Source organism: Brassica napus, chromosome C1, assembly GCF_020379485.1.
Source record: "Brassica napus cultivar Da-Ae chromosome C1, Da-Ae, whole genome shotgun sequence".
Taxonomy (NCBI): domain Eukaryota; kingdom Viridiplantae; phylum Streptophyta; class Magnoliopsida; order Brassicales; family Brassicaceae; genus Brassica; species Brassica napus.
The window spans coordinates 24,667,109-24,694,963 of NC_063444.1; the positions used below are offsets into that span (position 1 = coordinate 24,667,109).

General features: G+C 35.9%; 2 protein-coding genes across 2 annotated transcripts; one reads left to right on the forward strand and one right to left on the reverse strand.

The window, feature by feature from the left end:
- Positions 1-10,910: 10,910 nt before the first annotated feature.
- Positions 10,911-13,664, reverse strand: LOC111201644. Its single transcript, XM_022693869.1, has 3 exons — positions 12,528-13,664; positions 12,039-12,188; positions 10,911-11,885 (listed from the first exon to the last, which is right to left on the reverse strand). The coding sequence occupies exons 1-3, from the start codon at positions 13,662-13,664 to the stop codon at positions 10,911-10,913; spliced, it is 2,262 nt and encodes a 753-aa protein (XP_022549590.1).
- Positions 13,665-19,564: 5,900 nt separating this feature from the next.
- LOC111202373 (protein EDS1B) lies at positions 19,565-22,033 on the forward strand. Its single transcript, XM_048744910.1, has 3 exons — positions 19,565-20,086; positions 20,164-20,910; positions 21,111-22,033. Exons 1-3 carry the CDS (start codon positions 19,775-19,777, stop codon positions 21,828-21,830), a joined length of 1,779 nt encoding a protein of 592 aa, XP_048600867.1. The 5' UTR covers positions 19,565-19,774; the 3' UTR covers positions 21,831-22,033.
- The last annotated feature ends 5,822 nt before the right edge of the window (positions 22,034-27,855 follow it).

A 27,855-nucleotide genomic window follows, 5' to 3' on the forward strand; every position in this document is an offset into this window, starting at 1 on the left:
CTTGTTGACGTTACTTTGCTAGAGGCCCCACGGTGGGCGCCAAATGTTTGATCGGGAATCGGTACTGAACGTGGGAACGTTCGGTTTTAGATGTGGGTTAAGCAAAGACGTCTTATTGATGGTTGGAAAAGCGTTTTGGCGGTTACAAGGAAAGGAAATGCGTAAAGGAAAGGGTGCCGGAGCTCTAAGAGCTTTACCGGAAAGATACAACACGGCGAGATAATAAAGGTAAAACCCTAATCCAGCCGTCCAGTATGTGTGAGTGATTTCGGATCCTCTTTACGTTGCACCCCTCCTCTCTTTTATAGCCAACTTGGTGCTCATCCGTGACCTAGCTTGCTTCGCCTTCGTGAGCTTTTAACTCGCTGGGCTGAGAAGCCCACATTGCTTCGAGGAGCCGTTGAGCCGGATGCGTCTAGTCGATGTGCGACCGACTAAAAGTACTCTCGTGTCGCGCCGAGAGATCGGCGCTCCGATCCGCCACGCGGAGCTGTTGCTATGCTTCGTATGGGCCGGTCCGTCTGTTCTTCGGGCCTTGAGGGATGGTCGAATCCATCATCTACAACAACATAGCCAAATTTGATATCATTCAAATTACCCTAGAACAATATTCTCTCTCAAATAAGAGATCGGATTGTAGTACTTAGGGATCTAACCCACAGAGGGAATTTGGACACACAATAAACTATAAAAATCAAGATTAAGCTAGACAAATAATTATAAAAGCAATAAAAAGCAGAAAACAAATAAAAACTTGGTTGTAAGATATATGGAATGAAAGCTAAACTTAGGGTTTCAGACAATCAAATTATCAGTTATAGATGATAAGGGTGTGTGATGAACCGTCCTAGAACTCGAATTTAATAGTAAGATATCCAGCTTTCATTGCGAGTCTAATCAGATGACTAAGTTCTATGTTCCAGCTCTCGCTTGAGAACAAGGATGAGTGTCGATCGATACTATTGACTGTTGATCAATACTTTCTTAGGCATGCTTTAACGCCCTAATCGATATGTTCAATAGATGTTCAGACCAGCTCTCACATGCGCCTAACAACCTAGCTCAGCAAAATTATTATCAGGTAAAGAACACACTTTGGTGGTTGTATATAATCCTAAGTTCATTGTTCTAGTCAGCTACTTTAGAACACAAGCAGTTAGATCAATTATGTGAAGGATCCTAACTAAATCACCCTAGCAATTCTATGTCATCAATAATACATCAAAACTCGAATAAACCCTAAATATAACAGGATGAGTACGCATACATAATTAAACAAGACATAAAAATGAGCTGAATGGATCGCATAAATATATAGAGTAAGAAACACTCGAGTTCCAATACAAAATCTCTCCAGGAGGCTTTGATTTTCTCTCCAAAAGCTACTAAATAAAAGCCCAAATAATATGGTGTGGTAAAGATGTGTAAGGTGGTACTTTGCCTAAACAATGACAAAAGCTATAAATACTTGATATAAAGTCGGCCAAGGGCATTATGGTAATATGTGGAACTTCTAGGCTTGAGTCGGCTTAAAGCAAGTCAGGCCCGTCTAACAGAGCGGGTGTCAAGAGACACCAAGGAAGAGGTTTCGATCAACCCTTTTTCTGAATCTCGGCTCTGACTTCTAGCAGCTATGACTTTCCTCATCCATAAGCTCTAAAATGCTTCATAATCTCCACATTACTCCAAAACATGCATGGACCTGAGAAGACTCTAAATAAACTCTAAACATAGCATAAAAAATTAAAAAGGAGTTATACTATCGGTAAAAACTCGTAAATTCCATAATATATCAATAGGTGATGGATCATGCCTACATATATCTCATGCTGGTTCTTCTTCTCTACCCTCTTACACTAAACCTTTTTTTTCTTAATCATATTTTATGTGTTCCATCACTCGATAAGCATTTTATATCAGTTTTTCAATTGTGTAAAACTAATGGCGTTGTTTTCACTTTTACACCTACTTAATTCGAGGTGATAGATTTACAAACGGGGAGTCTTCATCTAGAAGGAAAACCTAATGATGACACTTACGAGTGGTCAAAATTATAATCTTTGAAACCACCATCCCTTTCCTTAGATTCTGCTATTAAAAGTACTATGACGGATTGGCACTCACATTTGGATCATCCTGCTTTTTTCTATTCTTCGAAATTTTGTTTTACAATTTGTTTACCGATTTCTTCAAATGTGTTACTTTCTCAGTCATGCATGGCTTGTTCAATTAATAAGACACATAAGTTGTCTTTCTCTACTTCCAATTTACAATCAAAACATGCGCTTGATATAGTTTTTACAGATGTGGACACATCTCCATTTTGTTTATTAATGGTTTCAATACTATGTCATTTTCTAGATCATTTCACTAAATAAACTTGGACGTATCCCTTAAAAAGAAAATCTGATGTTCTTGCTGTGTTTACGAAGTTCAAAAGGTTAGTAGAAAATCAGTTTTGGCAAAAAAAATTGAACTCTCTATACGGACAATGGAGGCGAGTACATTATACTTTACTACTTGTTAACTTTTTGTCCACAAATGGAATTTCACATATGATCAGTCCACCTCATACGCCTGACCATAATGGATTGCCGAACGCAAACATCGACATATACTCGAAACGGGCATGACTCTACTATCTCATGCTTCAATGCCGCGAGAGTACTAGCCATTTACTTTGGCGGCGGCAGTGTATCTCATCAATCGCATGCCATCGTAATCATTGCATTTCGAAAGTTATTTTCAAACTTTACATGGTCCAGCCCCTAACTATGAGAAACAAAGGATCTTTGGATGCATATGCTTTTCGTGGCTCAGACCATATGCACCACATAAACTAGACACAAAAATCATCATCTTGTGTATTTCTAGGCTATTCTATTAACCAAAGTGCATATTTATGCCTACATGATCGTGCAACCTCAAGAATATACACTTCTCGACATTTGTTTTTTCATGAATGAGTGTTCTCAGTGGCGGACGCAAGTGACGAGGAATGGGGTCACGTGCCCCCAACTAGTTTTTATTTTCCTTCAGTGATTACTTTTAATTTAAGAAATTTTTTATAATCCTACAATGAAATGTAATGAAATAAAATGTTGTCCCCCATCTAAATATGATTCTGCATCCGCCACTGAGTGTTCCCTTTTGCGACCAACCACATCATTTACTAACAATGACTCCAAGGAGTCTGATAACCGAGTTTTTACCTTTCCTATTGTTTCTCTTGTGCCAACTGCAGGTCGCAGTACAACTTCAGAACCAATGGTTACAACACTACCGACGATACCTCAATCTGCGTCAACAAACATGCCACCATCTGCCTCCACAACTCCATCAACTCAGTCCTCAACTCCGTCTACTCAACCAGGGACAGACCCTCGGGCTATATCACCAGACATACAACATCCAACGGCTGCTGCTACACCTGATTCAACGGCACAACCAACAGCACAACCAGCACCGCGTCGGACAACTAGACCACCGAAATCAGTTCAAATACTTAACCTCCATACGGCTTTACTACGTACACCACCTGAAATAATTCCTAAATCTGTGGCTGAACTCTTAAAAACCCTAGGCGTAAAGCCATAATTGATGGAAAAAATTCTCAGCTACGCTACTATACGTGGGCTTTTGTTAATTGTTCTAACATTTCATATGTTTTTGGTTGTAGGTGGGTCTTCACAATTAAGCGCAATGCTCATGTATCAATAGACAACTACAAAGCTAAACTAGTTGCTAATGGCTACAACAAACTGTCCGACATTGACTACAATGATACATTCAGTCTGGTAGTCAAATCTGCCACAATTCATATAGTTCTTAGCACTGCAGTATCATGCAACTTGTCCTTAAAACAACTCGACATCACCACTGCGTTTCTTCAAGGACAACTAAATGACGAGGTGTACATGACACAGCCGGTTGGTTTTCAGGACAAAGACAATCCTACTGCAGTGTGTAAGATTCTTAAAGCAATTTACGGCCTCAAATAAGCAACGCGTGCTTGGTACAACGAGCTACACATGTTTTTTCTTCAGTCTGGATTCAGAAATCTAATAGCTGATTCTTCACTATTCATCTACAACAAATTCAACATTATTCTTTACACGACGTAGAAGACATTATCATCATGGACTATAGAAAAACTCACATAACCCGGTTTATCACTTCTCTTTCTCATAATTTTTCACTTGAATATTTGGGTGATCTAACATATGTTATGGATATTGAAGTCACGTAACTCTGCTGGCTTACATCTTACTCAACGTCAATATATTGCAGATTTTCTCCATCTCACAAAGATGACGAATGGAAAATCAGTATCGACTCCAGTGTTCCCAACAACACCTCTAGACCTTGACACTGGAACTGTTCTAGATGATGCAAAAAAATACATGGCTGTAGTGAGTAGTCTCCAATATATCTCTTTAACCACTCCTTATATCTGTTTTTCTGTCAACAAGTTGTAGCAATTCATGCACAGACCCATAACTGATCATTGGAAAGCAGACAAATGCGTCATACAATACCTCTCTGGAACACAGGACCATGGAGTATATCTTCGCAGAAACAACACTACCACTCTACATGCCTTTACTAATGTGGATTGGCCAGGAAACAAAGATGATTATACATCCATAGGGGCATACATAGTTTATCTGGGTCAACACCCCGTGGAATAGTCACCAAAGGAGTATACCGGTGTTGCCTGAATATAAGGCCCTCGCAAACACAGCTGCAGAAGTCTGTTGTACACTTTCATATTGCTCACAGAGTTATGCATCAAAGTTCCCACATGCGCCAACTACTTAGCTGCAAACCCGGTGTTTCACTCATGCAAGAAACACATCGCACTCGATTACCACTTCGTTAGAGGATACATTCATGGACAGATGAGAGTGTTCCATGTTCACTCAGCAGATCAACTTGTCGATGCTTTCACTGAGCCACTATCATGAGCTCGTTTCGACACACTGAGATTCAAGATTGGTCTCTCCTCCGAACCGCCCGTCTTGAGGGGGGGGGGGTGATAAGATATAGATTGCCAACGATTATTTCCTTGTAATAATGCTCTCATATTAGCTTTCCATCTCTGTATATAAATTGAACCATTGTATACAAACAGAGCCATCACTTATAATAATATCTAGATTATGACATGCGCTTAAAAGCACGAAAATATTTTTTTACAAAATCTAATAAGTAATGTTAAAAAAGATTATGACATTTTTTATAAGTAATGTTATAAAAATTTATTTTAGTGTATTTTAAAAATATATAATTATATTATTTTACATTTATATTAAATAGAAAAATTATCTAAAATCTTACTTAATTTTGTTTTAATTATTTCAACATGTTTCATTACGAAGTTTAATAAAATATGTTTAACTTGTTTGATTAAATTTGTGATATATACTTATTTGATAAATTTTTGAATTATAAAACTTATTTAATGTTATTCTATTGACTCCAACATTTTATTTGTATAAAACTACTTGATATCAACTTAAATCAAGCATAATATCGCATATATATGTTCTTAAGAATAAAAACAATTAAGAATAATAATCTAATTTTTATTAAGTTTAAATGAATGCAAGTTTTTATTTATGAACATACAAGCAAAATAATATATTGATTTAATTAATTTTATATTAAATAAAAATTTTGTAGTATCTACATCTGCAAAAATAGGTATACTTATTTTAAAACTTTATAAATTATTGAGTGGTTTTAAATCAAATAATATAAAAGAAGCTAAAATAATAAGAATTAAAAAAAGGACCTAATTGTTTTTATATTATTTGGATACAAGATTAGTTACTGTGTTGTTTGAAAACACATTTATTAGTATAATATTATTTTCTACAATTAAAAGAGTGAAGTTAACTATATAATTGAATGGTGTATTTAATTTAAAAAATTACAAAAAAAGTTAGTTATATTTCTGTTTTAATAAAATAGATTCTCCTTTCGCATAGCCATCACTTTGTGTGCCTTCTTGGGCTTCACTTTACGTGGAAGATGCGTTGTTTACTTGTATATTAAGGAGTTGATTGGTAGAAGCTGTATTTTTGGACTTTTTCCTTTAAAATTTAAGCTATAGATTTTGTGGCTTTATCTTTAAATTTTATTGCTATAGGTTTATTTCAATGTTTTAAAAGCACTAGACTTAAAGCCGTAGAAAAATTGATTTCTAGAGCCATTATATTTCTTTTTAAAGATTTTAGACTCTAGCTTTAATTTTTATTATTAATAAAACTTGATTGCTTTGATTTTATTTCTCTAGAGAGAATTATAGTTATGTAGAGCACTCACGTCCGACACCAATCACCCCCTACGTACCATTCAATACGTTAAGGCAACCAATCTCTTGTCTAAAATAAACTATAAGCTGTCAACATGGAAGCTCATCATTTCGAAATTGGACCACAGTAAAATCTATTTCCTAGAAATTTCCAAGTTGATTGAGATTTTTATTAAGACCACGACGATCCTATTCCTAGTCTTCTAGACTTTTCCATCTGAAAGCAAATACTTGTCTAGTTGCTTCCAAAAACGAAGAAAATGCGTGTATCAAAATCCTAACAATTTTGCGAAATTGAACCAAACTTAGACTGATTATAAATGACTGGAAAAATAACTGAAATCAATTTAACTAATCGAATCCAATTTAACCAAATATATTCATTGATTTGGGTCTGTTAAATTGGTTTCGGTTAATTGACTAAAATGAAATCAATTTGAAAAAAAAAACATCATCTCTGAATGTATCTTTTGCTAGAAAACTGTCTGGTTATTTCCTGATAAATTTTAAAAGAAATATAAAAAGAAAATGGGGGAAAAAAGAATTCCTTTAGATAAAATAAAGTTGACGAACACTCTTAGACTTTTTTTTATGTTTTTGGCAGAAGAAATTTTGTGATAGCTTGAAAATAAGGTTTGTTCCATTTAAATTAAAATTAAGAAATTCTATGGCTCGAATCTTTAGTATTATCTTATTTATTACATGTGTTTCTATGGAATATAGTTTTTAACTATTTTATCATTTCAATACAATTTTTACATTAATTTATTTCTTTTACTCCTAATTAAAATAAGAAAAACAATAAGTTCTATAGAATTTTAATAACTAAATAACAATGAATTTGAACATTTTAACTATTTTTAATTTTTACCAAAAAAATTTGAACGATTTGATCTAAAACAATAGGGTAATAATTTTTGTTACTTGACTTGATCTGGAATTCACTTTTAATAAGTCTTCGAAAGCCGAGTTGGTGAAGGACTGTATTTAAATCTAAAACAGAAGTCAAGCTACAGAATATATTTTTTAGTAAGCGCATACAAACTTTTCTCAACCAAAAAGCATAGAGACAAAGAAATTTCTGATAAAAGTGGACAAATCTATGAGTCACTACGAGCATCTTTAGTCCATTCTATTTTTGATTTCAAATTCTATTGTGTAATAAATCTTTTCTAACCTCGCTCAATATTGAACTCCAAAATGGAGTAAATCAATTCATCGCTAAAAAATAGAGTTGAACATTTTTATTTATAAAATATTCCTTTAAACTTAAATATTTTAATTAAATATTATTATAAAAGTAGATTAGTATTATTTTATTATTTATATTCAAAAAATTATTATTTTTATTTCCTAAATACAGAAATAGTCATCTAATGAACAAATTTTTTGATGCAACATAATATAAAACATAATAAAATCATACATATAAAAATACAAATAGATACCATAAAAGAACAATAACATAAAATAAATGTTACAACAAAGATAATGGCTTAATAATCTGAAAACTACTTCCAGATCCACAAAAATCATCAAAAGATTGTCCAAACGATGTAAATGGTGGAAGAGCTTGTTGTTGAAGACTCTGATTTTGTAAAATCTGTGTTTGTTGAGCTTGAATATATGCCCGAATATTGGAACCTTTTAGAATTCAAATCAAGAAATAAATTTTAAATAAAAAATATCTTCATGTATCTATAAATACTACTAGATTTTAATAGTGATCGTCTTAATTTCAAAAACATGTATTTCTTTGTTCTTTCTAAATTTTCTATTCTAAAATGAATTTTGATTTCAGAAATATACCAAGTTTAATTGGTTCATCATCATCATCACCATCTTGAGAAGATGATGAAAATATGGAAATCATCAATAGTGTTAATCATCAAAAAGAAGCAACATATCTTGCTATTTCTAATAACAATTCAATGATTCAAGTATTTTCGTCATCAACAAAGCAACCATGCGATTCATGGTGGCTTAATTCTAGGGCGTTCTTTCATCCACTGTGATCGAGAAAGTGCAAACTGTAGATTGTTCAATAATTACTTCGCAGAAAATATGAACTATAACGATGTTGTATTTCCCAGAGGATACCATATGTCTCATCCTCCATTTCTGCGTATTATGAATGCAGTCGAAGCTCATGGCATTTACTTCACACAACGAACGGATATAATGAGTAGATTTGAATTAACATCCCTTCAAAAATAACATTAGTGTTTCTGGATCTAGCACATGGTGTTTCGGCGGATGCCACGGACGAGTACATAAAAATAGACGAATCAACGACAATCAAAAGAATGAAGATATTTTGTCAAGCAATCGTGGAAATAAATTCATTGCAGTATATACAGTCACCAACATCTAATGATGTTTCTAGACTTCTTCACATTGGTGAAAAGCGGAGTTTTCGCGGAATGCTTGGTAGCTTGGACTGCATGCATTGGAAATGGAAGAATTTTTCAATCTTGGGCGGGACAATTTGCAGGTCGCAGTGTATCACCTACAAAGTTCTTGAAACTGTTTTCGATTATGATCTTTGGATTTGACATGCATAATCGGAATGCAAGGCACCAACAGCGATATCAATGTGTTGGAGTCTTCTCGTCTTTTCTCTAATCTTGTTCAATGTATTGTTCCTCTTGTTCATTGTAACATACAAGGAAACGATTATAATATGGGCTAATTATTTAGCTAACGGTATATATCCAAAGTAGTCCACTATAGCGTAAACTACTAATGAGCCAATGGATCAAAACAAAAAAAAAATTTTGTTATGCAACAATAAGTATGTAGGAAAGATGTAGAACACACATTTGGAGTTCTTCAATATCGCTTCAGTACTGTGAAATCACTATTTCGTTTCTGAAAAAATGTACTCCATGATATCATCACTACATGTATCATCTTATATAACATGATAGTCGAGTATGGACGTAATTGTGATGAATTTAAAAGTGAAGTTTCGTCTATAGAGATCGAAAGTGTAGAAAATGATAATGTGAAATTCCAAGAATTTCTTTCCCGTTTCAGAGAAATCAAAATAAATAAGCTCATATTTTACTTCGAAATGCATTAATTGATCATTTGTGGAGAAAATATAATAATTCTAATGAATAACTTAAGTTGGTGTGTTATTGTTTTAAGCAATATAATGTAATTTTTAATATAATAAATATATTCCTTTTTAAGAAATGTTATGTAATTTTCTTTATATAACAAACACTTAATTTTAGTTAATACTGTATTTCATAAAAGTGTTACAGATAGAAAATGGACTATTTTTCAAATTGTATAAATGAAATGAGATATTACTAATTATTTACTAAATATAAAATATAATATATTTAAAATATTTCTTTTGGAGTAAAAATGGAATAGTGCATTAGAGCAAAATTTAATTCTATTTTAGAGTTATTCCACTTTAGGGTAAAAATGGATTTACAAATTGGAGCTGCTTCTACAAAACACCACCGATGTCAATTATCAGGGGGTAGATACTAATGTTGATTATCAGGTGCGGAGCTATATATAAAATAGGGATAAGTGGAATCAAATAACTCCTGTAAAAAATAAAATTTAAGCTTATTGATTTAGTATTTTGAAAATATGTTTAATTATTTGGTGTATATCACTTTTTTTGACCATACTAATTTTAAAAAAAACTAACATTTTTATTAATATTTGTTTTAGTTTTTATCATCTATGTTTTCTGATGAGTTATTGCCTCTTTTTATATTTTAATGGTTTTTATCCTAAATTTAAATGTTTGCCAGTATGTTATAGTGATCCCCGTCAATAAATTTTCTTGTTCCCACCTTGTTGATAATCACTGTAACGAATGACGTCAGAAAGCAAAATCAGATCTTCATTGGCGAGGAGTTAAGCTCACAAATTTTCTAACTCAAGATTCATATATGATTTTTTTTTTTTTGACATCGAACGGCCATTCTATTACTCAGACTTGAGGTGGTCTGGGTAACCACACCGGAATAGAACAACCAATGAAAAGTAACTCCCTATGGAAGGATCTAGCATTCTTAGCTAAAAAGTCTGAAAATTGATTTCTCGCTCGTGGAACATGATTGATGCTAAACTCCGGGAAGCATATCCGTAGCGTCTCTATCCCCTCCAATTCCGTCGCAAAGCTAGGCCACGCATGAGGATCATCTAACATTGCGATCAGCTCCTTACAATCCGTCCCAAAGCGCTGGCATGTTGAGTGCTGTAGCATATTCTCCATTGCCCACCGTAGCGCTTCTACTTCCGAATGCAAGGCTGATTCACGTCGAGGAAGATTCTTCATCCCCATGAGCTGAGTATTTCCCGTATTGTCCATCCAAACCCATCCAAGTCCACTGAAGTTGGCAGATGTTGTCCAAGATCCATCCAGCAAGCAAATATTACCCAAGCTTATGACTTGAGGGTTCTCTATATTAGTCTCTTGTACCATAGGTTGTGCCACATCGTTCGCAGCAAACCAGGCCTGACATTCACTCTCTGCATAGCGGACTAACTCCAAAGGATCTCTATCTATCCCCTTTAATAGTTTATCATTCCTAGCTTTCCACATATACCAAATTATCTAGGGAAAAGGATCTCTGTCTTGTTTCGGCTCAATAATAGAGTTTTTTCTCCAGAATAGGTAGTCCATATTGGCGTAGACACTTGGTAGTGGAAATACCTCAGGGCTTGTTGGGGTTGTCGATAAGGTCCAAGCTTGTAGCGCTGGCGGGCATTCAAAGATAGCATGTGTGACTGATTCATCCAAATCTCCGCATCTTGGGCAATAGTTATCACATCGCATATTACGTCTTGCTAAATTCCTTGTTACTGCAACATGCCCAGTCAATAACTGCCAAATAAGATGACATATTTTCGTAGGCGCTTTTAACTTCCAAGCAAAAGCTTGAGGCTTGGTAATACTCGGTTCCAATATCTCCTGTGCTTCCGCCGTCTTCAATAGATTCTGGGCCACCCAATATCCAGATTTAACCGAGTATTGGCCATTCCTTGTGTAGCTCCAGCAAAAAGTATCGCGCCGGTGAGATGAACTTATGGCCAAACTCCTTATAAGCGGTATGTCCTCGGGATTTACATAATTCTCCAATAATCCAACATCCCAATCCTTCCCTATCTGATCAATGAGATCGCTTACTCTCATGTTAGGATGCATTACTGGTGCCACAGGGACAGCCGGCCTCGCTGGGATCGTTGGGATCCACGGATCCTCCCACACCTTCACTTCATAACCTGAGTGTATCTTCTGTCTGATTCCCAGCAATAACAACTTCCTTGCAGCAGAAATGCTAGTCCACACATAAGATGGGCAGCTAGCCGAGTTTACTCTCAGAGGCGAGGTTAATTTGTAGTATCTCCCCTTCAAGACCCGAACGACCAATGAGTCTGGGAATTGAACCAGCCTCCATAGTTGTTTTGCCAACAATGCCAGATTGAATTCATGGATCATACGAAACCCAATCCCTCCTTCCTCCCTTGGTAGACAAACTTTTTCCCATTTCGCCCAGTGAATTCCTCTCTTTGGTGGGTTTGAACTCCACTAGAACCGTGAGATGGCACTAGCTAGGTTTTCACATATCTCTAAAGGGAGCAGGAAAGTAGACATGACATAAGTCGGAAGAGCTAGCAGAATAGATTTTAACAGAACTTCCTTCCCTCCTTTTGAAAGCCACCTACCCGTCCATCCATTTACCCTGTGCATTAACTTGTCCTTGAGGAATGCAAACAATTTGCACTTGGATCCGCTTATATCTTCCGGGATACCTAAGTAGGTTCCCATCCCTCCTTCGTTTTGTATACCCATTTTATCTTTGATCTCTTGCCTGGTATTTGCATTAATCCGCTTACCAAAGAGTAAGGACGACTTATCGAAGTTGATACATTGGCCAGAAGCTTTACCATATTTCCTGACTACTTTCATTACTTCTTCACATTCACGGGGCTCCGCCTTACAGAAGAAAAGGCTATCATCAGCAAAGAGAAGGTGAGATACCGAGGGGCACACGCGTGTGACACGCATCCCCGTTATCTTCCCTTGATTCTCTGCATGATTAAGAAGGCTAGCGAGCGCTTCCGTGCATAGAATAAAAATGAAAGGAGATAAAGGATCTCCTTGTCTTAAGCCTCTACCAGGAATGATATTTCCTCTTGGTTGACCATTCATAAGCACCTTATATTTTACCGACGTAATGCATCGCATTATCCAGGTTATCCACGTCTCTGAGAATCCCATTTTGCGCATGACGGCTTCAATGAATGACCACTCCATTCTGTCATATGCTTTGCTCATGTCCGTCTTAATAGCCATCCTTTTACTGCGACCACTTGGTTTAGTCCGCAGCGCGTGAAACATTTCTTGGGCAATCATAATATTGTCTGAAATCTGTCTTCCAGCAACAAAGGCTGACTGGGTCTCTGAAATCAAGCCTGGTAGCACTTTCTTTAATCTCTGGCATAAGACCTTCGAAATTATTTTATAGCTTACATTACACAAGCTTATTGGTCGAAATTGAGCCATATCATTAGGCTTGGCCGTCTTCGGGATAAGACATATATTTGTATCATTTAATCCATTCACCACCGTTCCCTCGATAAGGAAGTTATTAACCATAAGAGTTAAATCATCCTTTACAATATCCCATAATTTATGATAGAATAGCGCAGTCATCTCATCTGGTCCTGGAGCCTTCTCTGGATGCATAGCAAAAAGAGCCAATTTGACCTCCCATTCCGTTACCGGAGCTGTAAGGTTCTCATTCATTGCCCCAGTGATTGTCGTAGGAACTTGAGCTAACGCCTCTTCAATGTCCTCAGGGTTAGACGATTCAAAGATCTGTCTAAAATAACTAGTAGCAATGGCTACTAAACCCTCTTCATCCTCAACTATATTTCCATTCACATCTTGGAGCTGCGTAATTTTATTCCTGGATCTTCTCTGTTTTGTTAGTGCATGAAAAAACTTTGTATTTCTATCCCCCTCTCTTAGCCAGAACACTCGACTCTTCTGTTTCCAGAACATTTCTTCTGCTTTAAGAGCATTAGAGAGGTCCTTCAATGCTGAGGCAATTTCTTCAGTGGTAGCATTGTCATCCGCATACATGCCCTCCACCTTCTCTTTCAATTCCTCCACCAGTCTCGCAGAGTTGACATTATGCTGCCTCCTCCATTCCCCCAAAGCTTTTCGACAGCTAGAGATATATTCCATAATAGTCGCTTCTGGGGGTAAATCAGGAGATCTCCATCCCTCCAGGATGACCTGCCTTAGCTCCTCGTTGTCTAGCCATCTTTTATCAGACTTAAATTTTTTTGATCTCCTCATTGGTTTTACGAGTATATCTGCGAGAATCGGACGATGATCCGATCCCCACAATCTCATATACTTGACACTCGAGTGAGGAAAATCTCATGCCAATCTGCATTTCCTACTGCCCTGTCTAAGCGACATCTAACGGTCATTCCACCTGCTCTTTTACCTACCCATGAAAGCATGTCTCCCGTGAAAGGGAACTCTAGCATTCCACAATCACTAAGCATCTGCTTAAAAGGCAGGAAAGAACTATCAGCCCGTTGTCTTCCTCCTACTTTTTCATCATGACCCGTAATTTCATTGAAATCCCCTATCATAAACCAAGGTCCAGATCTTGTTGTTGAGAAACGCGTAAGACGTTCCCAAACTTGATCACGTCTTTCTAATACAGGATCCCCATAAAAAAATGTCATATAGACTTTTATTCCATCAATGACTGCCTCAATGTCAATCATACGGTTATTCGAAAATAAAACATTAACTTGAAATTCATCCATAAAAAATAAAGCTAAACCTCCGCTGAGACCAAGTGGCTCAACAGTAAACAAATGATCAAACCCTAAGTCGGCCTGAATGTTTTGCAACATCAGCCTCCTGTTCTTTGTTTCAGAAAGGAACACAAGTCCTGGGCGATGCTTCTGACACATCTCCGTAAGGCGTCGAACTGTGAGGTCGTTCCCAATCCCCCGACAGTTCCAACTGATTGTCTTCATTGATGGCGTCGCGATGAGTATTTGGAACTCATCAAACCATCATGTTTTGACGCCTTCTCTTTGTCCTTACTAGAGCCATTATGACTTCGTGGCTTTTCACCACCCTCAGCTACATGTGAGACTGTGGCCGTTGATCGTTTGCTTGGAGATCCCCTACGAAGGATCTCGAACTTCCTGTTAATGCCCAAAGGGGCACTACGTTTCGCACCCAGCTTCTTAGTCCGTGATGACCTCGAGCTGCTACGCCGTCCCAAGTCCTGAAGAGACCTCAGTTGAGGTTGTCTATCCTCCAACTCCATAAGATCTAAACCTAGCAGGTCCTCGCCATCATCTCCATCAGCCATCAGTGCACCATCAGACTGTTCCATTATCTCCATATCACTCAGCGCCCCAATGATAAGGTCATCGTCATGACTCGGCTCGCCATTAGGGGAGAACGCGAGAGCTCTAGCCTCACCCCTATCACGTAAAGTAACGTTTTCCTCCATAGGATGATCTGCACGCACCGGAGTCACAATGGTGCTTGCTAACTTTCTATTGCTTGTTTTTTCACCACTCCTCATCTCAGCCAAATCAACTATGGAACGTGATTTGTGCTCAGGAGATTGTTCATAAGGAACTATCTCACCGGACGTAGCTCCTCGAATCATTGCATCCTCATCAACAGCAGACTGACCCCTTCCCACTTCATGCGTCTTCGGTTTCACTTTCCATGCCTTCTCGTTTGGACGCGCATAGGGACCAGGATTATCCCGTGCACTACCATACCTGTTCCTCCTTAAATGATCGTCTCTGCTACGGATAATCCTATCCGAGTGACGACCCCGACTGCTGTCGTTCTCCCAGTAGCGAGGCCCCTGTCCTCGCGTACTGTTATCATCATACCTTACCGGCTTAGACGTATAATATCGTGAAGATTGCAGCTCCCGGGTCTGCAGTGACGACTGCTGGGAGGGTCTAGCATTTACCAGAGCATCACGACTCCAGTTTTGACGAGGCATATCCTGAGCCCGCTGTACTCGGGAAAAAAAGTCAGGCCTATCCACATGTTGTAACCGTGATCTAACATCCATTGAGGGGCAATATCCTTTCTCATGAGATAGCAAACCACAGATTGTACAGTGTTTGAAAAGCTTGTCGTACTTTATTTCAATCGTAACCTCATCTCCCTCATATTCCACTTTCCTAGAGAACTTCAGTGGACGGCGTGAATCAACCTCTATGAGCATGCGCCCCTCTGTGAGCTCCAGAGTATCGACATGACCGAGTCTACCACCTATGTTTCTTAGGTTCGTATCAGTCCAAAGATGAAGAGGGAAGCCAATGAGCTGAACCCAAAAAGGAATAATCCATGGGTAATCATCATGCACTATGGGTTCCCAACGCACCAGTACAAACATACAGAAGTTGTAATGGAATGGGCCTCTTCTCAGAACAGACTTTAGATCCTCCTCAGACATGAAGTTTAATAAAAACTTCCCATTCCCAAGATCATTGGCAGTGATTCTCTCAGACAAACCCCACTGCGAAGGCATTGTTTGCAACAGCTTCTCTACATTCTGTTTCTTTGGATTAAGGAACTTGCCAATAAGAGACAATCCAAATTCCTTGATTACGAAAGAATCATCGCGATCCACCAGCTTTATAGGTTCATCATCATCCTCATAGAGGATCCCTTTGCCCTTGATATCCGCTTGATGAGCAGATCGGAAACGGTTGAAAGACCGCATACAAAGATATGGAATCACGCAGGACTGTAAATAACAGTACAAACCCACGAATGTAATCAAGACATGCCAATGAGCCGTGTTATCTGAGATGGATCGTAGATTCCCCAAACCGTTGGTTAAGAACGTGTTGACGTAGAACCCACAAGTGAAAGAGAAACGATTTGCCGTGAGAACTATGGTGATTGTTGGAGAAGAAACAGATTTGAAACCTGGCACGTCCACGTGAAGCAACGATGGCTGATGTCTACGTCGAGGAGCGTAGAGATCAGATGGAGATCGAAAATCCAATGAGAAGTCCGATCTAAAAAGCTGCCTCCATGATCAAACCATGATCGCCATAATCGCCTTGAGCGCCGCTAGGGTTTTTTTATTAGAATGGTCGGTTTTTTGTTTAACAGATTCATATATGATATTCTCTTTGTTTCATATTAGATGATATTTTACACTAATGTCCATAGCTTAAAAAGGATATATATCCTTGGATAATCTGGTATATCTAGAACTGGAAGCAGGCCCGGCCTTGGGCTAAAAAGCTCATAAAACAAAGGCTTTAGGTGCCAGAGATTATGAAAACTTTAAGGGCGCCAATATACAAATATCTTTCTTTAGTATATTGGTTTGGGTTATTGATCATTTGACATGCGGTCTTGGGGTTCGAACTTCGACGTTAACAACTTACATTTTTTCCTTTTTATAATAACTTTTCATTTTATGAAAATAAATAAAAATTGATTCATTGAAAGATACGGAAGATCTCGATAATTTTGAGAACCCAATTTCCTTTATTATGCATTTTGTATTTACCGATACATTATTAGATAATTTTTTTTTATCAAACAACTTCTTTCTTTGCTTTATTAACAGAACAAATTTTATCTTTTTGATGTCTTTATTTCTTACATGTCTTTCTCAATTACCAGTTGCTTACCAGAATAGTTGCATCTCCCATATAATTCTTTCTTCTTTTTTATAAGTTCTTGTATTTTTTCAGAAACTTTGAATCAAACAAACATAAAATTGTTATAGCACTCAAGAAAATTTGATAAGAAATAATTGATACTAACGTGATTTTATTATATGTTGAGCTGTATTTTATAAATTATTTTTGGGGATAAAAATGCTATTAGAACATATAACTAGAATTATAAAATGTTGTCAAATACAATTGCAGAGTCTGTAAAGATGCTGGAGATTAAAAAAATGTTTGTCGTCTGAAAGTTATTTCTGCATAAATAAAAATTTTAAGTTTAACTTTTTATAAAAGTAACCAAAGCTTAACTATATTTCATAAGCGATTTAATATATATTTTTGATAACAACTTATATATTCATATTATTTGGTATATTTTGTTATATAAAATTTTTAGTAAAATTTAAGGGGCATCCTTTTTTAAATCCGATTTAGGCGCGAGTACAGTCCGGACCGGCACTGGCTGGAAGGCTCGTAATGATAAGCTATTTAGGGGCATAGAGAATGATTATGGAACTGGTTAGATATGCGGAAGGTAAATGTCAAGCTTGGTTGTCTGCAAATGAAATGGTGCCTTCATCTCCACAAGAACAACATTATGTTGAATCACAAGCTTTAAGCTTAGGCAACATATGTCTAGTGGATGGCTCATATACCTCTACATCTCAAGTCAGTGAATACGAATGAGTTTGGACAGACAGTTTGAGAAGATTCAACTAATAGAGGCGCGAAACTTAAGATGGCGAAAGACTGCTTTGCATAAATAATTGGAAGCACTGCGATGGGCGCCCAATTCAGACCGGTGACAACGACAACGAATTCAGACTAATGACGATGGGGACGAATCAGACCGGACTTTTCTTTTTTCTCCTGCAATCTCCTAGCTCTCTACGTCTCATCTCTCTCTGTCATGTTTGAGAAGACAAATGGAGTGGACAAAACACAATCTCCACCCTTGGATAAAAATTTTTAAGGGTAGATATTGCAATCCTTGTGTATTATTTTCAACCAATAGGAAAATTTATTTCCTTTTATATGTAAATACTTAAATAATAAAGGTTATGTATATGATTTTAGGGTTTGTAATTTAGGGATATAGGGTTTAGAGTTTTGACTAATGAGAAAGAAGGAAGAAGATTAAAAAAGAATAATATTTATAAAAGTTATGTTTAAAAATTAAATTATCATTTATATTTATAAACTTAATGATATGTTACTTTAATAAAGTGATTAGTTAGATTTATTTTTTACTAAGTATTTTGAATTTAAGGTTTGGAGTTTGAAAAATAGAATTTGATTTATAAATGTTAATTAAGGTTATAATTGAAAGTATAAATGTTTTTGAGTTTGGAATATATAAAGTTGAGTTTATATTTAAAGGTTTAAGATTTAATGTATAATATAGGGTTTGGGTATATATGACATATGATTTGTTGTTTGATTTATAAGATTTAAGATTTGAAGATAAATAATAAAAAGATTAGAATTTTAAGATTTTTAGTTAGAGTTTAGATTAAATATTTGAAATAAAATTTTCAAAATATTAAAATTTGAATTTAAAGTTGAAATTGAAATTAAAATAAGTAAATATTTGAGTTTTAGGGATTGTGTTTAAAGTTTAGGTTTATTGTTTTATGGAGTGAGAGGGAAAGTGAAATGAGGGTGAGAGATAAAATTAATTATTTTCCGCTTCAGTAAAGATAGCATTTTAAATTACCAATGCTATTATATATACGTAAAAAAAAAGCTATTGTAAAGTAAGAGTTATGTCAAGATAGCATTCAGATACAAAACACTGTCTTCGTACGCTGTATTTACCCACTTCCCTTATAGTAGGCGATGAAAAGCATGATTCAACATTCGACATGTCTGAACTTTGAGATGATTACATGATCTGATTTCAATGATAAATGAGCCTCTTGCATGGCCAAATTTCCCAACATAATTGAATTAGATAAAGAATCTTCAATTATGCTTCATGACTTTCAAGATTTCATATATCCTGCATGCACAAAATAAAACTTTTGATTGTTTATCTAGAATTACAGATCTATAAAGATCTCGGTTTTATTCGTTGTGTTATTATTGTTTGATTGCTTAGAGCACCTCAAATTTGAATTATAGAAAAATATTTCAATATAAAAAAAAATCATATTTTCTTAAAAGTAATATTAAAAATATAATTATTTAACTATAAATGAAAATATTAAAAATGTAATTTGTTACACAGTTTTTTTATTAAAAAAGTTATTTAGATACATGAAAACATCATATATTATAAAACAATAAAAATAACTTAAAATATAACCAGAGGGAATATTAACATGGAGAAAAACTTTAGGACAAAAGCCGAATGAGATTTGCTTGGAAATTCCACTCATGTCGGAAGTACAAACCTATTACCCAACGAAAGCTGTCCACATGGATGGCTAAGGTTCGTTTACCTGGTGTGACCAATAGTTAAAGCAGAGTCGACTAAAAAAACAATCATAAAGACAACAGTTCTTATAATATATCCCGAAAAACCACCATGTTGCAGTTAACTCTCTCCTCACGTTTTCGATTGGTATTTTTGGTAATTATTTTTCCCGTACATCTCTGCCTTTATATCTACACTTAATCCGCAGAACAGAAGAAAGACCATAAGCAAGAAGACCCAGAGAACAAAGAGAAAAAAGGTGGTCCACACTCCCGAAAGATACTAGATCAATGGTGTTAGAAGCTCTTGCCGGAATCAGTAATGCTCTAATCGCCACCTCATGGAGGGCATCGACCACAGCTTACAGCACCGACCACTTCGACATAGAAGTAGAAGGCGATACCGTCATTTTCGCTTTCAAACCATCTTTCTTGGTGAAAGATTGGTTTGATCCAGAGAATGCGTCTCCATTTGGAGAAACTAAGATGAACCGTGAACAGTTCCCTTGTATGAGAAGCATTGGCAACGACGTTAACGCTACCGTTAACGAAGCTTTCCTCAAGAATCTTAAACTTCTGGTTTCAACCTCATTTCCTCATTCTGTAAGTTAAAAACTCTTTTGACCTTTTTTGCGACATCAGTTGAAAACATATGACTCATTTATGCCTGAAACTTGCAGGTGAAAACGGTTGTCGACAGCATGAGAAGTCAACGGATAGTGTTCACAGGACATTCTTCAGGCGGTGCAACTGCAATCTTAGCAACAGTTTGGTATTTGGAGACATACTTCACAAAGCAGAGTGGTTTCTTCCCAGAGCCTCTTTGTCTGACCTTTGGTGCTCCATTGGTGGGTGACTATGTCTTCAAGCACGCCCTTGGGAGAGAGAACTGGAGCCGGTTCATCGTGAACTTCGTCACAAGATTCGATATCGTCCCTCGGATTATGCTTGCTAGAAAGGCATCAACAAAGCAAGCTCTGCCTTATGCTCTCTCCCAACTGGGTCGTAGAGCTGGGAACCAAGGAAATGACCAGAGCACCACAGGGTTTTTCGCAATGGTGATGAAAGACACAGCAACTGTTGCTCACCAAGCTGTCTGTAAACTGATTGGAAACGGAGAGCCGTTTTTAAAAACACTTTCAAGTTTCCTTGAGCTGAGTCCTTACAGACCCGCAGGCACTTTTGTCTTCTCTACAGGGACGAGATTGGTCTCAGTGAGCAACTCAGACGCCATTCTTCAGATTCTGTTGTACTCTTCTCAGTCCAGCAACGAGCAAGAATTGTCTCTAAGACCACATCAAAGCATAAGAGATCACCATAGCTATGAGGAAATGGCACATTCAATGGAAATGAAAGTTGTTGATCAATTGGATTTGCAGCACTTGCCTTTGGATGGAGGAGAATCTGCCCTCAGTGACCTTGGACTGGTAAAATCTTTCTCTCTTTTCTCCATAGTTTGATCCTTTACCTACAAGGATCTGAGATTTAGGGGTGGTTAATCTTGATAAAAGAAAAGTTTGGACAATTAGGAGTCATACGGCCTATGTATAATAAGTATTTAAAATTTGGGAGCCAATGCAAATGTTTTATCCGGCTGTGCTCATTGATGTTTCTTTTTCTTTTGCAGAGCACAAGAGCCAGACAATGCGTCCGTGCTGCATTTGAGGCAGAGAAGAAACGAGTCGATAACCAAAGCAAGATAGACGCTAAACAGCCTAAAATAGTGGAGAAGCTGGTATGGATAGAGGATGAATACAAGCCAAAGTGTCTAACTCATAAAATCGGGTACTATGATTCCTTCAAGGAATCTAATGAAGAGAAAGACTTCAGAGCAAACGTCAACAGAGCTGAGTTAGCTGGTATATATGACGAGGTGCTGGGTCTAGTGAAAGAAGGACAACTTCCAGATGGATTTGAGGGGCGCATTGAGTGGATAGAGCTAGCAAATCGCTACCGTAGATTGATCGAACCACTTGATATATCAAACTACCACAGGCACTTGAAGAACGAAGACACGGGGCCTTATATGATACATGGAAGACCAAACCGTTACAAACACGCTCAGAGAGGGTATGAGCATGAACTACTGAAGGCAGGCAGGAGTGCAGAAGAGATAAAGAGGTCTGACTGTGGATCTTGTTTTTGGGCTGAGGTTGAAGAACTCAGGAGAAAAGAATATGATGAGGCAAGGGTTAAGAAACTAGAAGAGTTGCTTGAAGGATGGATCAGAGACAAGGAAGTAGATGATGAGCATATATTTCTGGAGGACTCATCATTTAGAAAGTGGTGGCAGTCACTTCCTGAGGTTCACAGACGCGGCTCTAGCTTGCAAGTGCGTATGGGTTAAACAAGAGCCACCTGAACCTGAAGAAGTTTAGCTATTGGAAGTGCCTTGTGCACATTTGTCTAATAAAGAGATGTTATAGCTCTATATTAATGTTTTTAAATTTGGTTTCCACTTTAGGTTGATCTTAAAATAAGAAACATGATCTAAAGATCACTGTTTAGTGATGCAATAGCTCTATGTTCTAATGTCAAATTTGCTTTCCACTCTTAAGCCTAAAGCCATATTATAGCATGGAAAAGAAACAAACAGCCTTCCTGAGCGTTAACAGAAGGAAATATTCAGTGAAAGAGATAATATCATTACAAAGAAGCCTGAATGTACTAAAAATGTCGTTAAACAATACTAACTTCTAATCCTCAAAACATTTGGCTGTGAGAACGCTCCAAGTTGTAGCTACTACAATAACCAAGGAAGAAAATGTTTACAACCCTATGCAAAATTCAAAACTTGCCATTGAGCTTCTTCTGCATTGCTAGTTTACTTATATGAAAAACTGGTTATCATATTAAGTTCGTAATTTTCTTTATGAAAATTTTTAATTTATCCTGTTCAGTTCCCTGACCAAAAGTATTATTCAGCTCTGTATTATCTTAATATAAAATAAAACCAAAATTTATAAAGAACTAAATAGAATTTTAGACTTGTTTTTTGTTAGGAAGCACTTTTACTCTAGAGATTTGATAAAACAAAATTAATACTTCTACATGAGAAGGTTTTGAGTTTTGATTCTCAAGAAATGTGATTTATAACCAATTATGCTGAATAGTGGTAAAAGCTTACATGAGATTTTCTCATTGTGTAAACAGAACCGCCAAGCATAGCTCTTCATAAAAACGACTTGATATGATGCAACTATGACTCAAATAAAATTGTTAGGCGTGAGAATCCTCATAAAATATGTAGATTTATCAACTGTAAAATTGTTTTATAATATTTTTCGTATTGTTTACATCAATTTATTTTAGGTCAAATGAGAAAAACATAATTGGTTCAGTTACTAATTTACTATCCAATTTACTTGCGGATAAAGATTATGGCGGAAAAAAAAATACACAAGTAGGAGGCGGCGACTTGAAGTTTAAATCTGAAACCCAAGTCAAGCTACAAAAATTATTATAATTCTTTTTTGGCCAAAATACCATATAGATGAATTTCATCAACAATATTAAGAATCCAATATGTTTCAAATAGAAACGACACCGTTTAAAAGAAAAAGATCCCATTCAGTTTAACCAACTCAATCCAGTTAACCGATATGTTCTAATTGGTTAAACTAGTTGGACGTACAAAACTATTACCCAATGAGAATTATTCACGTGGATGGGTAAGGGTCGTTTACCTAGTGACCCAAGAACTGACGACTAAGGTGTTTTCCTAAAGTAGAATTGTAAATTTTAGAGCGAGGAATTGGGATTCATTAGAGAGGATAAATAAGTTGTTTTGTAATTTATTTACTCTGAGACATGTGTGTTAAAAGAAGGATAGGTAAAATTATGTTGTTAATTGTAGAAGCTTACTACTAGCTACGAACTTTGTGCCTTTTCGGCCTTCACTTTACGTGGAAGACCGTTGTTTACTTGGATAAGTTTACTACAAGCTAATCTCTTTTCTAGTTAAACTAAGCTGTCAACTAGGTACGGATCCACCAAGATAAATAATTGATTTAACATGTTGGACCAAAGTAAATGACATTTCCAAGAAATTTCCAAATTGAGTGAGTATTTTATCAAGACCACGACGATCGATCCTAGTCTCCTAGACTTTTCCATCTCAAAACAAATACTTGTGTAGTTGCTAACATAAAAAGAACCAAATGCGTGTATCAGAATTCTAACAGTTTTACAAAACTGAACCAATTGATCCAGTTTAATCAAATATATTCATTGATTTGGGTCTGTTAAATTGGTTTTGGTTAATTGACAAAAATGAAAAGAACTGAAAAAGAAAAACAAATATTTTCTCTAATGTTACGAAAATAAGGGAAAAATCTATATCTTTATTAGATAATAAGGAGCCATTTATATAGAAAATTACATAAGTATAAAACCCTAATACAATATAGGCTAGGAAATACAAAGACATAAGAATATGAACCTTCGAATATGGGCTTCCACCAGACTTTGGTTTATAACACTCCCCCTTGGAAGACCATCTCCGAAGTGGTTTGTAATACGCTTTGGATGTTGCCTCATTAAAACCTTACCAGAAAAACTCAATGGGATAAAACCATGGTGAAGGAAAAAGAGTACAACACGTACTATTCCCCCTGTTGAGTACATCTCTGGATGTCAGTAACGCCTTAGTAATTAGATCCACCAAATCCTCGCTTGAGTGAACTTGGACGGACAAACAACGTGTATCACCAAAATAATTTACCCTTCTTCGGGTAGGTTAGTATCAAATGGACCCAAGTCTTTAGTTCCTTGTAGGTAACAAAAATATGTATAATCCAGTTCTAGTGCCTTTGGGTCGATCATGAGCTATATCTAGCTAATAGATTACGGAAAATTATTTATCTAGCCTTGTATGGTTCGCCAAATCCATCAAAACTTTATGGCACTTAGACATGGCATTTCGGGACCAAAGATCTCCTCATTTTCTTCATTAGGGCCGAAATTATCTTTTCTAAACTGAGGAACCTTATAATTATGGGACTTGTCAATTCGTAAGCTTAGTCCATATCAAACTTCTTGAGCACGTTATCTATGTATGTCATTTGATGCATAAGGCTTTTCTTTTCAAGGTGCTCAATGTATAATCCAATATATAATCTTGTTTTTCCAAAACCTTTCATGTTGAATTTGAATTCTTTCTTGATGTATTCTATCTTTGGAAAATTTCTCCAGAGGTTCCTAGGATATTCAAGTCGTTCACATAAAGATATTCAATATTGTTCTCGAGAACTTGATGTGTTCGGTAGTTCGATACCCTCTGGAACTTTCACATAAATTTCGTTATCCAGTGGACCATATAGATATGTATTTTATTTGCCAGACTTAAAAGGAATCAGAATGTCGTTGCATCCACCACATAGGAGTATGTCTCATTTATAATTGATTTCAGGTCTTTGTGAGAATCTTATGCAATTTCGCCATTCTTATTATGTTTTCTCACCAAAGACTTACTTATGTCCAACTGGTTTGACTACATCTCTTCTCTTAAGAGATTTCATATACCACGTCTTATAGCATTATCAATTTGCTTAATCAATTTCTCTGGGTAATTTCTCCGAGTGCACTCTATGATAGACGTTGGTTTCATGATCCTCGCTTTTGTCAAGCGCTTTTGTATTCAAATATTATATCATCATCGTCGCCGATATTATTTTACCGGTTCCATTTATGATCCAGACATGACATAATGCATTTAGATCTTATTATTTTCAGGTACCTGATCTTTATTCATGGTCATGTCTAAGGTTTCCTTTGGACAACCTTAATTTCGGATCTGCCATTTCAATTTTATGCTCTTCTCATTTTCGAGTAATACATGTATGGAACCGTCTTATCTTAACTAAGTCCAATATCAATTTATTAAAGCATAAACCGCTGGTATATTTCAGTTTGGGTCATCAAACATGTCTGACAATTGACTTGTTTAAGTTCTGAGAAAGATTCATTCTTTGAACTCTTATTCTATATTCATATTTGAGGATCATTATTCATTCTCGAAATCGTTTACCAGCTTATTATTTTTCTCCCTGATGTTGGATGTACAGATTTATCTAATCCATGGATTAGCCTTAATCATATCTCTCGTGGCCTTATATATTCTTATGGATATTTATATCCAACGTATACACTTAATTCAATTTCAGATCCCATCTTATAACTTTGTGGTGGAGCAACTTATTTAAGTTCTCTATATGAGAACATTAATTCTTGACCCTTTATCAAATTCATGGGAGAGTGTATTTGTTCTTTGGCATTATGCGAACAAATTTTGCTGCAATTTATAAGGATTCATAAATCCACCGGTATCACCAATTACTCTTGCAAACTTATTGCAGATTTTGACAAGAATATGTACAACCATATGTCGTCATATATGATGGATGATCAGTCCATCTGTGGGTGATCAAGCCCACGAAATTCCTTGCTTATTTTCGAAATATCATGGTGAATACTCATATTATCAATTCTCTTATTCAAAGGGGCACCATATCTTAAACCATTCAATAGAATGTCACATACTTAACCGAAATGGCATGACTGGTTTGCCAATCATTAATCTCCATATAATCTTTCTGTTGTGCAATTTTCGTTTTCAGATTTGATTTTGGCCGAGTTCTATTTGGGCTATAGTTGTTGTGGATGCTTAACTTATTTAGGGATTTTGGGATTCTCTGATTCTCCCCCTCGAGATAATAACACTTAATGTTCATTTATCTCGTATTGAATCCCAAACTTAGGTAATTTAATATCAAATTTTGTTCCCTTAGACAATAATTTTGAAAACATCATGCATTAAATAAATCAAAGTGTGCAACAAATAGTCATAAATAAATTAAGTCTGATTAGATTAATAGAGATTTAAATTCGGCCAAGATAGATTATTCAAAGACTTTGGCCAAGGAATTTTGGCCAAGGAGATTCGGCCAAGATGATTTTACCAAAATGCTTTGGCCAAGAGATTCTATTAGTTTGACTAGATTTCATATTTGGCCAATAGAAATTTCAATTTGTCCAAGCTTTTGCCTTCGGTCAAGGTCTTTTAAAGGTTGGCCAAGAGAATTTAGACTTTTCATTTGATTAAGATTTAAGCTAGGCTAAGCTTCTACATTTGGCCAAGGCTTTAAAGATCATGCGATTGTTCATTAGGCCAAACATAAGTTTCGGCCAGGCCAAATCCGAATGGTTCTAGGATTCTTATAGATTTCGACCAAGGAGTAATTTTATAATCAGATTTTAAGTTTTAAACAAGTGATCATGTCTTAAAATTTGGCTAAGATTTCATTTGGCCAAGGCTTTGAGAAACGATCCTACAAATGTTCATATGAACATGTATAGTTTTGGCCAAGCCAAATCCAAACAGTTTTAGGATTTGGTTATGTGTTTCGGATTTGCTAGATTTTTCAGCATATGATTCAAGATTTAAAAACACATATAGGCCAGACAATGTAATCGAATCAAGTTTAGCATATGATGAAGTTTTGATCCTACTGCCAAGCTTTTAATCATGCGGATAGGATTTCATGCAATCTCTATGTTTTAAACAAGCAAGACATCATTTTCAATCAAGTAATCAGCTAGCAAATCAGATTTGGATCATGTGAGCATGTGACTGAGCAAATTAAATCTAGGTTCATGCTGCATGCAATCGGATTTTATCTTTAACAATCAATCCAGATTTTAATTTCTTAGCATGCGAGCTAGGCGATCAAACAAATCAGATTTTGGGTTTGAAGCATGCGAATCAGATTTGGTTAAGACATACGATTCAGATTTTAAACATATCATGTGATCAAGCAACCAAATCAGATTTCAATCAATAGCATGTGATCAAGGCAATTTCTATTTCTAATAGGATTTAATCATGCGATTTCAATTTCCTAGGTCTAATCGATTTTTAATCAATTAGCATATGAATAATTTCAATCTAATCATGAAATTTTATCCCTAGGTTTCATATGATCAAATTCTGGAATTCTAATTTAAATTTATTAAGTTTTAAATTTTCAGGAAATTCCAATAAACATGCGATCAGATTTTAGGTTAAACTTCAAATCCTAATTCTAATAGGATTTAGACACAAGAACAAGTAATTATTTTTAGTCTAATTATGCAACCTCAAACATGTATTTATGCATGAAAAATATCAAGTTATACAAGCATAAAATCGGCCAAGACAAAAAACCCTAATAACTTTGTAACAACCTTGTAACAACCTTCTTTTTTTTTTTTTAAGGGTTCTAGGTTTTAGCATGCAATTTCAGTTTTAATGTTTATGTTTCGATTTCTAACATTAAAACATGTAATTTCTATTAGAGATCAGATCAAACAATTAGGTTTTATCAATCCTATCA